The sequence below is a fragment of the Amblyomma mixtum genome, chromosome 3, assembly GCF_055824585.1.
Source record: "Amblyomma mixtum isolate Tamu chromosome 3, ASM5582458v1, whole genome shotgun sequence".
NCBI classification, from domain to species: Eukaryota; Metazoa; Arthropoda; class Arachnida; order Ixodida; family Ixodidae; genus Amblyomma; species Amblyomma mixtum.
The window spans coordinates 44,540,449-44,556,542 of NC_143014.1; the positions used below are offsets into that span (position 1 = coordinate 44,540,449).

The 16,094-nt window shown below is 44.0% G+C and overlaps 1 protein-coding gene across 6 annotated transcripts in view; it reads right to left on the reverse strand.

The window, feature by feature from the left end:
• Ranbp16 (Ran-binding protein 16) overlaps positions 1 to 16,094 on the reverse strand; it is a 61,164-nt gene that overhangs the window by 7,105 nt on the left and 37,965 nt on the right. For all 6 annotated transcript variants that reach the window (XM_089578991.1, XM_089578992.1, XM_089578995.1 and 3 more), the window contains 5 exons: positions 14,654 to 14,708; positions 13,937 to 14,004; positions 9,894 to 9,985; positions 6,483 to 6,621; positions 1,478 to 1,620 (listed from right to left, as the gene is read on the reverse strand). In XM_089578991.1, coding sequence (XP_089435117.1) covers positions 1,478 to 1,620; positions 6,483 to 6,621; positions 9,894 to 9,985; positions 13,937 to 14,004; positions 14,654 to 14,708 — 497 coding nt within the window. The remainder of the gene's footprint in view (positions 1 to 1,477; positions 1,621 to 6,482; positions 6,622 to 9,893; positions 9,986 to 13,936; positions 14,005 to 14,653; positions 14,709 to 16,094) is intronic.

A 16,094-nucleotide genomic window follows, 5' to 3' on the forward strand; every position in this document is an offset into this window, starting at 1 on the left:
CTACCATCACCAACTTCAGTCCCTTTAAAACTGCCATCAAAGATCATTTGTATTCATGTTTAACAGCTGTTTGTTTACCTACCCCTCACATAGTGTCCCCTGTGGGCATTTGAGGAATGAATAAATAAATACACAATGTGAGCACATGTGCATTGCTTGTTGGTTGCACAACACTGCATATAATAATGCTTTCAGTGTGTCATAATACCCGTACTAAGGTATTTAATGCAGTCGGAGCGAAAAGTTGGGCTAGTGGTTTCCTTGCACCATAAAAAAAACACCACAGACGAGGACAAAGAAAGAAAGAGACAGGAGTGCATGTCCTGTCTCGTTCTTTCTTTGTCCTCGTCTGTAACACGTTTCCTTTTTATGATGCAAGGTATTTAATATTTGAATTTGATCAAAAAACCAAGCTCCTGGCGTTGGTTCTCTACAACAATAATTCACCTGAAACATAAATGGCATTACTTCACAAAGTGCTGCACGACCTCTTAAGGGGGGACCCTGGTCTTGAAAAAAAAAATTTTATTAATGAAGTGTCAGTTATAAAATTTTCAGGCCACATGTATTTTTGTGCGCTGATTCTAGGTATGTCATTTAATTTCGTGTAAAACAATTCCCTGAGCACTTGTGCAATCTTTATGCAAGTATTTTGGGAAAAGTTTTGCAGAAAATTTGCTGCAGGAAACTCACTGAAATGCATGCCATTGGGTTCTCTTGTCACCAAGGAATGCAATAAGGGTAAAATTATCATCCTGGCTCTCATAGAACTTGAGTTATAGAGTTTTGAAGTAGTCACTTCAGAAATGAAAAGAAAAGTGTGTATTCCTGTTTCTGAAGTGGCAGCTTCAGTACCCTATAACTCAAGTTCTATGATAGCCAGGATGATAATTTTACCCTTATTGCGTTCCTTGGTGTCAAGAGAACCCAATGGCATGCATTTCAGTGAGTTTACCGCAGCAGATTTTCTTCAAAACTTTTCCCAAAATACTTGCATAAAAATTGCACAAGTGCTCAAGGAATTGTTTTACACGAAATTAAATGACATATCTAGAATCAGCGCACAAAAATACATTTGGCCTGAAAATTTCATTACTATATCTAGATTAATAAAATTTTCTTTTCAAGACCAGGGTCCCCCCTTAAAGACACAACACGAATCCCTTTTCCCTACCCTCCTTAGAAATGCATATACAAGGAAAATATAAAATTCCCCATTCCGTTCCAAATCTCCATAAGTTATGTAGAAGTCGACGATTTGCTACATGGCAGGAGTGAGCCCATGCACATAAAACCCTCAAAAACAAGCTACTCATGTGCAAGTGTTTGCACTCTAATGTACAATTTTGCTTTTTATCATACACAAATTTCAAATAATTCGAACTTTGTGTAGCCAAGAGGCATTCAAATGATACAGTCAGCATGAGTCGCCTGTGCAACATAACAAAAAAGGCAAAAAAAAAAAGAGTTTGTATACCTGCTGCAAAATTTCAGGATGCAGTTCAAGGACGCGAAGACAAGGCTCAGGAGGTCCTTTTGTACTCCCCTTGGACAAGCGACGGAACAGAAAGCTCACCATGTGGTCCAAGGTGGCACAGCAACCAGTGCACACCATTGTGTCTGCAATGACAGCAAGCCCCAATGCCAACATGAAATCTGAAAGTTTTAGCTAAATAAGTGTTTTTTTTTTCCTCCAGATTGCACATTCAGGAGGTGGCAGTAGTGATGCGAGTAGGATTAGTCTTACATTCAACATATCACCATTGATCTGCTCATGTCGCGTAGCCTAAACAAAATAAAACACCCATCACTGCCCCAGAAGGCCAGTGCCTTTTAAAACATTAAGCAGTAGCAGTGCTACTAAACACCTCTCAGTTTGTGAACCTTCAGGGAACACCACACGAGCAATACTGTCACTGGCATAATCCCCCTCATCGGGTTGCAGAGAAATGCCTCATGCCTACTAGCAAAAAAAAAAAAAAAAAAACAAGCAGGTTTTGCATTTGTCATTCACATGTACTATCATGAGCAAAAGTAACAGACCCCCTCTTGCGTTCTCTACCCTGCCATTAGATATGGGGGGGGGGGGGGGGGGGGGGGGGGCTCTTACTTTTTCTCATGATAGTACACATTCATGGCACATGCAAGCACTGGAAAGCACTGCTATGTCTACAACAAATAGTACTGAAAACCACAACTAGAAATATATACCTGAGCAATGTGCAAATCAAAACAACGACCTCAATTTTGAAACTAACTGGAGTCAGTCTAAGCATGAAGCATTTCTGCAGAATCAGGTCAGATCAGGGTGGCAAGCTTGAATGTGCCTCAACAGCACTATAAAAATGCCTGTAACACTGACCATACGTGGCATAAGTACATGTGGGGTTAAACTTCTCAAAGCTGCTTGTGTGTCATTAGAGATGCCGTAGAGGAGGGATATGGATAAACACATGATACATTAAACTTTTATGGTTCACTGCATTCTACAGTTGCTAAGGAGCAATGTAAATTATTTTCTAGCGCTCCCTTATGCTCACTCTTGTGGCCCAAGGGTGCACAAACATGCTGTATTTGAATGAAAATTAACCAAATGAGCCACCAAAAAACTAAAAATAGAATTGAAAAGAGGAGCTCAAGCTCACAAACACTGCAGAAGTTTTGCTGAGGAGCACCACATCTTAAATATTTACTAACATGCACGTAACAAACTGCAATTATTGCTCCCTCATAACTCTCTACACATCTGTATTTTGGATTGTGAAAACCTGACAGCAAGCCCTCATGCCACAACTAAAACCAACCAATAATTAACCAAAACTGTCATGATATTGTGGTAAAAGTGAAGGGTTTGGGCTTTACACCAATAGAATCAGCATGATATTGCCAATCAAACAACGAATTATACTTCAGTTATACCTCTGTACAGGTAACTGAGAAAACCTAGATGAAGACACTCTGCACTGAAACTTCGACCCTACTGATGCGTCCCACCATGTGACCAAACATCAATATGCATAACATAGCTGTAGTAAAGTGCCCATGTTTTATCCTTCAAATAACCCTTATTATATCTGATTGCCATTTATGCATTGCTCGACGCATTTTTTTATTTTAATAAACTTAAAACTGAAAAGTGACACTGCAATCATGTCGACAAATAAAACAGCAGATAATCAGCAGCCCTTATATCATACACTCATGCATCAGCGCATTTTTATGAGCGCATGCAGAAAAAAACCATAGAAGTGTGTATGTGTTACCAAAGAAGTAATGCAACAATTCTTCAGTCATGTGACAAAATTAGCACTGCATTGTCCAATGAAAAACTGCGTTCATCTTTTGGATGAGACCCGATTTGTTTCAGGCTTCTAGGCTCTTGCCAGTGTTCTATCGCCGTCATGTTCACAGACCACAGTTTCCAGAATAGGGACACATAAAAATAAGTGCTTCCACTGACTGAAAAATTGCCAAGAATATTAAGCAAGGTTCCTAATGCAACAATTGCGAGCTCGCATACTATGCACACCAAGCTTCTTGTAGCAGTAAAATATTGGCGATGGGTACCTTCATCAGTTGTTGGTGACTAATAACTGTGCTGTTTATAATAAAGGCTTACAGATACAAAATTTCTGCTCGTATGTTTTCTTCTTTAAAATGGTGCATTACACATTAACATATACAGACCACCCTGTGGTATTCCCCCACGAATGCTCAATAACTTATTGAATTTCTTCTTGATGCTGTTTCGGTTTCATAGGCAGTTTTAGAATAACGTATGCATACGAGGTCTGTTAGAAAAGTATCCGACTTTTGGCCGAAGAAAAAAAACTGGCATAACTGGAGCGTTAGAAACCTAATCACCTTCAAAGTAGTCTCCTTGGGACTCCATATACATCTCCCAGCGGTGCTGCCATTGTTGGAAGTATTCCGAAAAGGCCCTTTTCGGAATGGAATTTAGCTCTGCTGTCGTTGCAGCCATAATGTCCTTTCTTTTCTGAAATCGCGCTCCTTTCAATGGCCTCTTGATTTTAGGAAACAGCCAGAAGTCGTAGGAGGACATATCAGGAGAGTAAGGAGCCTGTTGAACTACAGGAGTCTGGTTTTTCGCCAGAAAAGTCTGAATCAAATGCGAGGAATGTGCAGGAGCAATGCCGCGAGGGAGGCGCCAATTTCTTGTTGACCTTAATTCCGGTCTCTTGCGCCGCACAGCACCACGTAAGCGATGGAGGACATTCCTGTAGTACTCTTTAGTCATTCTTTGACCCTGTGGGGTGCGTACTCGTGGTGTGCCACACAAAGGGAGTCAAAGAAAGCAGTCAGCATCACTTTGACATTGCTGCGCACTTGGCGGGCCTTCTTTGGTCTTGGTGACGTGGAATGCGTCCTCTGTGACGACTGGGATTTGGTTTCCAGGTCGTACCCGTACACCCAAGACTCGTCACCAGTCATTATGGCGTCGGTGAAGTCAGGGTAACTGTTTGTGGAATCCAGCATCTCCTGTGAGACTTCAACATGAAGCTGCTTTTTCTCCACCGTCAGCAGCTTCGGCACGAATTTCGCCGCAACTCTCTCCATGGCCAAATCTTCAGTGATAATGGAATGTGCAGAAAAATTGCTGATGTCCACCTCTTCCGCAATTTCTCGGATAGTCACACAACAGTCCCACATCACCACAGCGTTCACTTCGGCAATTACCTGGCCATTTCGGCATGTTGATGGCCGACCGGAGCGTGGCTCTCTCTCCACAGATGTGCGGCCGTCTTTAAACCAGTTGCACCACTACTTAATCTGTGTGCTGCTCATAGCATCATCACCGAAAGCCGTGTGAACATTTCGAATGGTTTCCACTTGGCTATCGCCAAGTTTCTGGCAAAATTTGAGGTAGTAGCGCTGCTCCTCTCGCTCCGCCATATTCCTTGCAACAAAAAACCAACGAGAGCACTGCGCACTGCCTCACTCAAACGCTGCTTCCCAGCGACTGACGCTATCGGCAGGCGGGAAAAAATTCGTGCATGCGCACGAGGGTTCAAGGTCGGCTGCTGTAAGCGCGCTTGTTTCATATCCAACAGGTGTTCGCAAAAAAAAATAAAGTCTGCTACTTTTCTAACAGACCTCGTATGTATGTGAACTAAAAGCAAGCATTTTACAGGATGTTACGCTGTTTGTCATCTCTGCACTTTTAGTTTAGCATGTGCAAATGGAGACGCAGCGATATTGGATTTGATTTTTAGCCCCAGTGGCGCCATTTGGTTTTTGGAGAGAACCACTTTTGTCAACAAACTGACGCTCCTCTTTAAGCCCAAGAGTGGCAGAATAGTCACTCTGAATAAAAAATCCAGCAAATTTATCACTCATACATTTTGATATAGGCCAGATGAGACAAAGCAAAAGCCTGATACCCCATTTATAGATAGCCAGTGAATGTACTGAAAAACACAGTAACGATAAATTCTCTCCACAGCAAGGGGCCCTATTTCAAAGTGCATAGATATGTTGGAAACAATATTTTAACGTACGCAAGAGCCATGCGCACCGAACTCTGGCAAAAATTAAGGCACGATTTAAAATAGCGTTTGGAATATGCTTACTCTGAAGCACAAAATTTTTTAGCATACGATATAGTAAAACTGCCGTTTCAAGAACTGAATGATGGCTGCGACATGTAAGAGGTGTTTAGGTCACGTGAGGCATGAAAAAAACTGCTGTATAGTCCCTCATACATAGTTCTAGTTCACTAAAACCCTTAAATCAGCTTGCTTCAAGAGCTGGAAAGAAAACAAACATCAGCGGCTATGTTGCACTTTTTTTTATGCCTCACATGACCTAAACTCTTCCTAGACACCACAGCCATCATTTGGTTGATGAAACCAAAACAGCATGAGAGAAGAAATTCAATTATAAATTATTTAGCAATCATAGAAGAACAACATGTGTTAGTCCATGTATTGTCTTATGCATCATTACAGAGAAAGAAAACATGCAACTATAATGAGGTGTCTACAGTCCTTTAACACCATTACATGTGCATCTGTAATACTGTACCAAACTAATGTCTAGTTGGGGAGAGCCTACCTTTCTCTATGCAGACACTAGATAAGGCACAGAGATGCGCACAACTCCAGTGAACACATCAAAATTATGTGTAGGGTTAGACTACGTCCGCAGGTGTGACTACCAGTGTGCAGTTATTTTTTAGTTGAGAAAAAATGTGGAAGGTTGTCAGTGCACTCAATCATTATGAAGAATTGCATGCACTCCACAATTTTATGCATTTGTAAGCAAGTTTACTTTCCAAAGCCTCATGCAGTGCATCTATAGCAAAGCATTACTAAGAAAAAAGAGGCTACGTGAGTTCCTTCTGGTCCTTCCCTTGCCCCAAGAGTGTTTCCATCTGCTTTACCACAAAGCTTTTCTCAATATTCTCAATTTCTGCTCAGTTGACTCAAAAGCCCCGTCCACATAAGGCTTGAAGCACCCACCAAGGGCTGTGAGCCCTTCCGAAACAGATGACAGAATGTAGAGAAACACATGTGGCTCCAGGTTGCTCAAGAAGTGCATATGGTCCTGTGCCAGGCACTCGAGCAGGACATAGTAGGCCTGGCTCAGCTTGGGGTAGTCCTGAAACAGCAAACGTAAACAAAGTTCAAGAACAGTGGGCTGTCACACAACTCTAGCTTACCAGAGTACAGCAGTGCACATAACGCTGAAGTGGTTAACTTGCATCATGTACACTATAAATATTTCCAATTATGAATAGAGTACCCTATATTAGGTTCTTTTTTTTTTTGTGCACATGTGAGTTAACAGCCTTGCATTCCAACTCTGACCACTGGGCTATGCCCAATACAGAAAATACACCATACACTGCCCCAGCAGCCCACTTCGACTGTAAACGGCAGTGCAGGGGGTGTATGTGACAGGTGTTCAAGAAGACCCATATAGTGCACGCATTTGTTTTTACCGCACCCCTCCTCCCATCATCTGTCAGCGTCGCACAGGCAGCTTCCCAGTTTCATAGGCACTTACCACAACAGCATTTCAACCAGGATATTTGTTCACGGAGGTCGAGCCGTGCACCATTACGTCGGCGTGTGTGTGTGGCCAAACAAAAGCGCTAATACAAAAGCCCAATGCGCTTACATTTATAGACATCCTACACAGAAATTTGGCAGCCAACTCAAGAGCAACTTCAGAGATTTTAAAAATTTTTCCGATCTTTGTGGTAACAAAAGAAAAATGCTCACTTTTAGAGACTTCTCATCTGACATTTCAGTTTCCTCAGAATCCATCAGCAAATCTTTGCCTCCACATATCACAACCTCACTAGCCCCTTCAGCGCATATGTCCTACTTCTGTGTGCACTTCTTGGTGCATTACACAAAATGCATTCAACAATGTCACGTCAACATGCCCACCTAGGCTACCTTGTTCAGTACAGTGCTATTTAGTCAATACAAAAATCTGATCGCATATAGCGTGGAATGCTGTCTACGTGTCACCGCTGTACCAACGCATAGTGTCTGCATGGGCTCTTCCCACAAGCAATTGCCCATCAGCGCTCAGCAGACATCATCAGCCTGACTACTCCCACTGCAGGGCAAAGCCCTCTCCCATATCTCTCCAGTTAACCCTGTCCTTTGCCAGTTGTGGCCACCGTATCCCCGCAAACTTCTTAACCTCATCCGCCCACCTGACTTTCTGCCGCCCCCTGCTACGTTTGCCTTCTCTTGGAATCCACTCTGTTACCCTTAAGGACCAGCAGTTATCTTGTCTTCGCATTACATGCCCTGCCCAAGCCCATTTCTTCCTCTTGATTTCAACTAGAATGTCATTAACCCGCATTTGCCAGCTTCCGATCTCTTACCGTTACACCTATAATTTTTCTATATTCTGGCAGATGCGGTATACGTATACTCAGAAATTGCCATGTTTATGTGTGTTAATTATACCACAAAACAATATTTGCATCACAATTAAACAAAACCGTCAATTGTTCGACTCACGCTGGGCCTAATCAGCTGGCCAGTCGGAATCATGCCAATGAGAGGTAGGTTCTAAAGGAACAAAAGCCAGATGTCGATCGGCCTCCAGGTCTATGCATGCGCTGCTCTTGTTTTTTAAGCAAGAGAGAAATGGGCAGCAGCTCGAGAACGTGTGCCGAAACTTTACTGGACTAAAGGTGGCTCACACACATGGCATAAAAAGTACACCATGGAAGTTCTGGTCACGATGTTCGTTTTAGTTGGTCCATTTACAGCAAACTTTGAGACATAAAGAACGAATGCAACGTAACAGTTATGTTCATTATAAGTGGGCCCCAACGAAGAGTAACATAGTGAAACAGCGGCGACAACAAAAGTTGTTTGCCTAGACAGCCGTCGAATGGTGACACCCAATTCAAAAGAAGAGAGTCTGGACCAGCTTGGCGCAATTTTCCCAAGTTTTATCAAGACGGCGCAGCTTATCTGATTTAGCGCAGTTTGGCACAAGGGTGATGTCACTGCGTGTTAACTGGGAGTCCCCTACTTAGCGAACAAGTAGCAGGAGGTGGGGTAAGTGTGGCGTTAAAGGTAATGTTACTTTCTGTAATATCCTGAGACTGGCTGTTGCATAGCCATCTTGTGACGAGCTCAGCACTGGAACTAAATGTTGGCTCTTGCAGCATAAGTTTCTTGGAGCCGTGATTGCTGAAGGTTGCGGTTCTCAACGGAGCCCTTTACTGCATGTGAAACTGAAGTAATCAATTAACTGCCAAATTCAAAATGAATGAAGCCCAATATTGCCAATATTAAGGCACATCACGCATCCAGATGAAAATTTGGACAAGGGCTAGGCTTGCATTGCACTCAAAAACGTCCAGCCCAGTGTCCAGCTGTCCGCCCAGTTGCTATGAGCTTGAATGAAAAACTGCATAGTATTTCTTCTCCTGCATTCTGCACAGCTGATTTTTATTCATAGTTTTCATAACAGCCGAAAGAGCACAACACAGGAAGAAAACACAAACACAAGAGACAAGGCAGCAATCATGCCTCATATTTCCTATGATTCAGAACCAACCAGCTCGTCCCAGCCCTTTGATTTTTATTGTCAGCTAACCTTGCAGCAGCCTTGGTTTTGAGGAAGCAAGCCTCCTCCATGACCTCAGCCGTACCTTGGCCGTTCTACTCATGCACTGGGCACTACACGCCCTATTAATGCACAATATCTATAGTCACCTGCAATTAATAGCCTAACAGCATGCTATGTAGCCTGCAATAACGCACCTACTTGCAGCCTTTTCTTTTTGTTTATGAAAGCCTGAAGGTACTCCACTCCGCACCTTCCTTCACTACTTTCACCCTTCGGCATTCTTCACTGTTTTAGCGCCCCATCCACAGCTTCATATAAAACAGAATACCACTGTTCTAAGGTGGTGAATTAGGCATGCTGAGACTACATGTTTGTGACCGCAGCATAACAAAACAGAGCAAAGAATCAACAGACCGGACAGGCACGAGTGCAACACGAATAACACTGGTGGACTTCATTCACATGTACAAAATACAGCTGCAAAGATTAAATGTATTTCATAAAATATCCCCACTAATAAGCATGAAGCATGCGCAGGTTACTCAAAGACTATGTAGAAGTGAAAGACTAATAAACAACCCTGCCAAAGAAAAAAACTGGAAATGTCAAAAACACAACTAGGGTCATGTTGTTGACACTTATACAATGTCTGTTTTTCTTTTTTCCAACAAGGAATGTACACTAGACATTAGATTATTAACAGCCAGTACACACCAGCAGAAGAAGAATCCATTAAAACACACATGGTGATACACAAACAGATATACATGTCAACAGTCAACAACTAACAAAAAATGAATGGTGTCAACAAATCTGCTCACCAGTAAGTCAGACTGAGGTATTGAAAGCAGCAGTTTAACAAAGATCCCCAGTGCATCATCCAATGCAGAGTCTCCATATAGAGAAAAGACACCTGCAATTAATTCAAAGAGAATACAGTTCATCAACTACACCTACCGAAATTAGGTTATTTCCTTGAAATAAAACTCAAAATTCGTTTCTGCTACTCTAGGTACTGGTCATATACACTTTCAAGAGTTAGTAACCTTAATTCTATACATCACTTCCTTAAAGCCTAATTTAACTAGTAGTTATGATACAGCCTCATGACAAAACATTACATTGGAAGTTGTACATGAAACATTTTTAATGCACTCTTATTTTCCACACAGCACTTTTTTACTGCAAACCTTACTTATACACATATTGTAGGCATTTATACTGAGTCTCACGCAGTATGTTGCACAAATTTAGCACTGTATTACACTGTATGCTACAAATGTACAGTCGTAGTCAGAATGACCTGCAACGCTCTGGCGGCCACCTTCTCCTGCTTTATGAGTTTGATAGAAAATGAATACGCTGTGCTGCACAGTACCAGGCACACAGGCATGCCGGTAGGCAGCTATATACAGAACTTTGCAGCAGCGCCCGACTCTCATTGCTTCGTGACATCAGCTCATACCACCTGATGCATGTTGCAAGCCATACTGCGCGCGATAGTACGAGGTCTGTTAGAAAAGTATCCGACCTTTGGCCGTTGAAAAAAAACTTGCATAACTGGAGCGTTGCAAACCTAGTCATCTTTAAAGTAGTCTACTTGGGACTCCACACACTTCTCCCAGCGGTGCTGCCATTGTGGGAAGTATTCCGAAAAGGCCCTTTTCGGAATGGAGTTTAGCTCAGCTGTCGTTGCAGCCATAATGTTCTTCCCTGTCTGAAATCGCGCTCCTTTCAATGGCCTTTTGATTTTGGGAACCAGCCAGAAATCGCAGGGGCCATATCAGGACAGTAAGGAGTCCGTTGAACTACAGGAGTCTGGTTTTTCACCAAAAAATCTGATTGGAGTGCGAGGAATGTGCAGGAGCGTTGGCGCGATGGGTGCGCCAATTTCCTGTTGACCTCAGCTCCGGGTTCTTGCGCCGCACAGCATCACGTAGGCAACGGAGGACATCCCTGTAGTACTCTTTGGTCATTGTTTGACCCTGTAGAGTGCGTACTCATAGTCTGCCACACAGAGGGTGTCAAAGAAAGCAGTCAGCATCACTTTCACATTGCTGCGCAATTGGCGGGCCTTCTTAAGTCTTGGTGACGTGGAATGCTTCCACTCTGACGACTGGGATCTGGTTTCCGGGTCGTACCTGCACACCCAAGACTCGTCACTAGTGATTATGATGTTGATGAAGTCGGGGTCACTGTTTGCGGAATCCAGCATGTCCTGTGAGACTTCAACACGAAGCTGCTTTTGCTCCACCGTGAGCAGCTTCGGCACGAATTCCGCCGCAACTCTCTCCATGGCCAAATAATCTTCGGTGATAATGGAATGTGCGGAGAAATTGCTCATGTCCACCTCTTCCTCAATTTCTCGGATAGTCACGCGACAGTCCCGCATCACCATAGAGTTCAGTTCGGCAATGACCTGGTCATTTTGGCATGTTGATGGCCGATTGGAGCATGGCTCGTTCTCCACCGATGTGCGGCCATCTTTAAAACAATTGTAACACTGCTTAAACTGTGTGCTGCTCATAGCATCTTCACCGAAAGCCGTCTGAATATTTCGAATGGTTTCCACTCGGCTGTCACCAAGTTTATGGCAAAATTTGTTGCAGTAGCGCTGCTCCTTTCACTCCGCCATTTTCCTTGCAATAAAAAACCGACGAGAGCACTGCACACTGCCTCACTCAAACGCTGCTTCCCAGCGACTGACGCTATCGGCAGGCAGGAAAAAATTCATGCATGCGCATGAAGGTTCAAGGTCGCCTGATGCAAGCGCGCTTGTCTCATATCCATCAGGTTTTCTTTAAAAAAAATAAAGTCGGATACTTTTCTAACAGACCTCGTACATTAACGTATACAGTAGACTCGTGATAATTCAAACTGACAATTTGTACTTTTGGTTAATCCAAACAAATTTCAAAATTTTGGTTGGCTGGCTATATTTTCAATGCATTTTAAAGTTGCTAATTCATACTTCGAGTTAACTCAAATTTTTTATCTTGCTCCAACGCTCCCGGCAAGCAAAAGAGCGGCAACCAAGGTTGGATACGTCAGGTTTGCGGTGCCGCGTGAGCTGCAAATTCAGCTCCTCCAACTGGTTGACTCACATGTGGTCCGAAGGGGGGCCATGTCAATCAGAGTCCCCCCATCGCCGCATAGTTTCGTTTTCTGATCACCCTTACCAGCCCACGATTGTGGCTATCAGCTCCACTTAAGCGAAGCAAGCCCAGCTGTGTGTTGGTTTGGATGCTAATTGGCGCATCGCTGGTCTTTTTTTCTTCTTTTTTTTTCTATTCAGAAGGCGTAACCCAGTTCGGGTGCAAATGTGCATTACCCTCACTTCTGTCCGCGGTGTCCCGTGTGCACATTATGCGTGGTCATCACGAGATGCTCACTGTGTGGTGAAGCCTCCTTACATGGACACCATCGCTATGCATCACACCAGTGAAGGAGGCCGCGGGAAGGCCTTACTATTTTGCAGCTACTTTGACATCCCCGACAGTGGGCATGCAGTACAGCATGACGGAATCCCGATAAATCATCTTTGCCATGCAGTTACCACTTAAAAGCAGACGACTCTTGCCTATTTTTTTATTAATTAAATGTGCGAAACTGTAGCCATTCCAATATTCGACCTTCGGATAACGCAGACCTTTCTTTTTTTCACTCCTCAGAGATCTTCATGTGGTAAAACCAGTGTATTACTGATAACTTATTTCAGCCCAACTTGAGTAAACATCACTGCCTTTCAGCTATATTTTATGTCATGCTAAAGCTTTTAGTAACATTTGCAAAAACAGAAATGGATCCAAAATACTACTTACATCCATAGATATTAACAAAGCAAATCTCATTTAGTTTTGGATCATATTAGAGAGCACTTCTGATCATTAAAAAAAAAATCTGGTCCCTTGAAGTCCACTGTACTGTCATAACTTTTTCTAATGTGATAGCATTAGGAGGGCCATGAAGGAAAAACTGTCCGTCGGCGTCTGTGTGAAGCCTCGACCTGCCAACCGTAGCAGTTGGTGTTTACGGGAATTTTCATCTCTTCACCTGCCACTTGCCAACCGTCCCATCATACCCCCCCCCCCCCCCCCCCCTCCCCTCCTCTTTCGACTTGTAGGGCACAGGAGGGAGACACCGGACAAAGATTGACTAAGCAAAAATGAAAATGACTTAGAAGAAAATTGTTCAGACAACCTGAAAAACTATCTGTGAAAAAATTAGGCTTGCGGAAGCTACCTATTCCTTCGCACACTGCATGCGAAAAGCAACCTGGGTCTCGCAAGCTTACAGGTGGCCGTGTTTGAAATAGCCACCCGCCAGTGCAGTAACACATCGCTGAACCATTGTGCCACAGCACTAGTAGTCTAACGAGGACTCGCCGCAATCTACCAACGTGACACATTTTGCGTAGATAGAATTGAAATAGATTGGGGTGTGAAAGAATGGACTGTGAATTGGAATAGCATCAGAGCTGGAATAGATTTGCAAGTGAAAACGAATGCTATCGCATTTCCTCCGCATCAATCCAATTGACTGCCCCTAAATTTTTTTTTTGCTTTCGAACCCACTCCCTCCAGTATGGTATGCGGAGTTTACTACCCTGAAAACTACAATGTGGGCTATGAAAGATGCCACAGTGGAAGGCTTGAAATTAATTTCTACCACTTCGAGTTCTTTGCCATGCACCAATGTTACTCAGCACACACGGGCCTTCACATTTCACCTCCATCAAAATGTGGCCACTACAGCTGGGATTGGATCGCGTGACTTCAGCCACTCCATTCTATACTGCCTTGCCCAGGCCCTGAAGGTATTTCAAATACATATATACAGCAATCATCAAATGTAAAGAACTTACCTAAATTCACATAGCCTCCGCAAAGAGCACTCTTGAGCATACTAAAGCAGATGGCAACTCCCTTCAATCTGAGCAGCTCATCAGGAAGAACATTTTCAGCATGAAAGGTGCAGTGAAAACTTGCCCAAGCATATCTACATCCACAAATCTACACGTCACTTTCAACAAATGAACACGGCAACAAGCAACTTTTTTCCAAAGGGCAAGACACATTCACTATCTATGAATGCGAGACAGATTATATTTCACCAAGTCAGAAAAAAATGCCAAAATTTCTGCTGCGACTCACGAAACAAAGTGGCCAGTCAAGCACAAAAAACTAATACACACAGCTGGAAACTAACACTGAGAAACTTTTTCTCTTTTTTTTTTGGTTTGGTTTTGATTTATGGGGGTTTAACGTCCCAAAGCGACTAAGGCTATGGGGACGCCGTAACGAAGGGCTACGGAATTTTCGACCGCCTGGGGTTCTTTAACGTGCACTGACATCGCACAGTACACGGGCTCTAGAATTTCGCCTCCATCGAAATTCGACCGCCAAGGCCGGGATCGAACCCGTGTCTTTCGGGTTAGAAGCCGAGCACCATAACCACTGAGCCACTGCGGTGGCTTTTGTAGCCAGGTTTGTAGCTCATGATCCGCAAAATGCCACAGTGCTAAAAAGATTTCAGCAGCAAGTGTTTCACAAAAAACACAATGAACATATAGAAAGGATACTTCAGCTTGTAAACTTGGTCCTTCGGAATTTGACCCAGTGTCAGGATGCATGTGCCTAGAAAAGTTCATAGCAAAATAAGAATAAGAAGAAAAATGACAGGATGGTTACCACTGTGTAATGAGAGATTCAGCGATAGTTGTTAAGGCATTTATATTTTAAGACATGTTGAAGTAGAGAATATGAGAGCGACTTTATGTACGTATAGTTTTAGAGCGCTCTTTTTAGTTTTCCACACATACTCTTTTCGACTAGTTCTCCTCTCCAGTCCACCATTCTAGGTGCGCCGCCCCACCGATCAGCCTCTCCTCGGGTGGCGTGTTTCGCAGCAGCTGCCACAGATGGACCACACTAGATTCCTTCAATCTCACTTCCACGGTAACCCCCCTCCCCATTGTTTCCGCTCTAGCCAACCTCAGATTACACATTCCTACTTCTGCCATTCCCTCCTCCTACGGTACTCTCCTCCTCCTGCTTCCAGGTTAACTACCTTCAGGGCATTTCCCGTGGCACTCACCCTCTGCTTCCGCATTACGCTTTCTCCACAGCTTCCTCCTTCCACAATCACCACCTTACCATTCAGCTTTCTTATGCTCTTGCCATACCCTCCCCCTTCCATGCTAACCATCTCTGCTCTCGATAAACCTTCCTCCTTTCACAGTAGCCACCTTCCAGATGAGGTGTTATCCAGGGTAACTACCCTCTGGGTAGTTCCCATGACAACCACCCACTAACAATGCCTTTTTACTCTCTTGCCATACCCTCCTCCTTCCATATTACCCACCCATCGGTTGGTGGTGGTAGTGAAAACATTTATTAAATCATAGGGAGAGGTGTTGGGGGTCGTGACTTGAAGGGTCACGCCCTTACGACCACTAGGTGGGATGCCTAGTCAGGTACCCCATTGGCGTTTGCCGCAGCCCGGGCGCGCTGCGTTAAGGCCCTTTGGGCCTCGAGGGTGCAGCAACCGGACAGGGTCGCCTCCCAGTCCTCTCGGGTGGGGTTTGGGATAGAGGGTAGGGATGGGTTCTGCTGGCAGGCCCACACCATGTGGTAAGTGTCAGACACCTCCCCACAGTGTAAGCACCGCCCGTCGAATTGAGGATCGAAATGTTGCAGAGTTGCCGGGCACAACATCGTGTTGATGAATCGGTTGAGAATCCCTCCACTCTCGCCAGACCCTCCTCCTTCCATGGTAATTCACCATAGCCTTCTTCCATGGTAACACTACCCTCCGGCTGGTTCCCATGGCTACCACCCACTGGTTACACCTTTTTACGCTCTTCTCATACTCTCCTCCTTCCACGGTAACCACCTTCCGCATGGTTCCGGTGGTACCCACCAACCGGTTACGCGTTCCTCCACTCGCATCACACTCTCCTTCCAAGATGACAACCACCCTCCTAGTGGTTCCCATAGCAATGCACCCACCAGCTACACCGA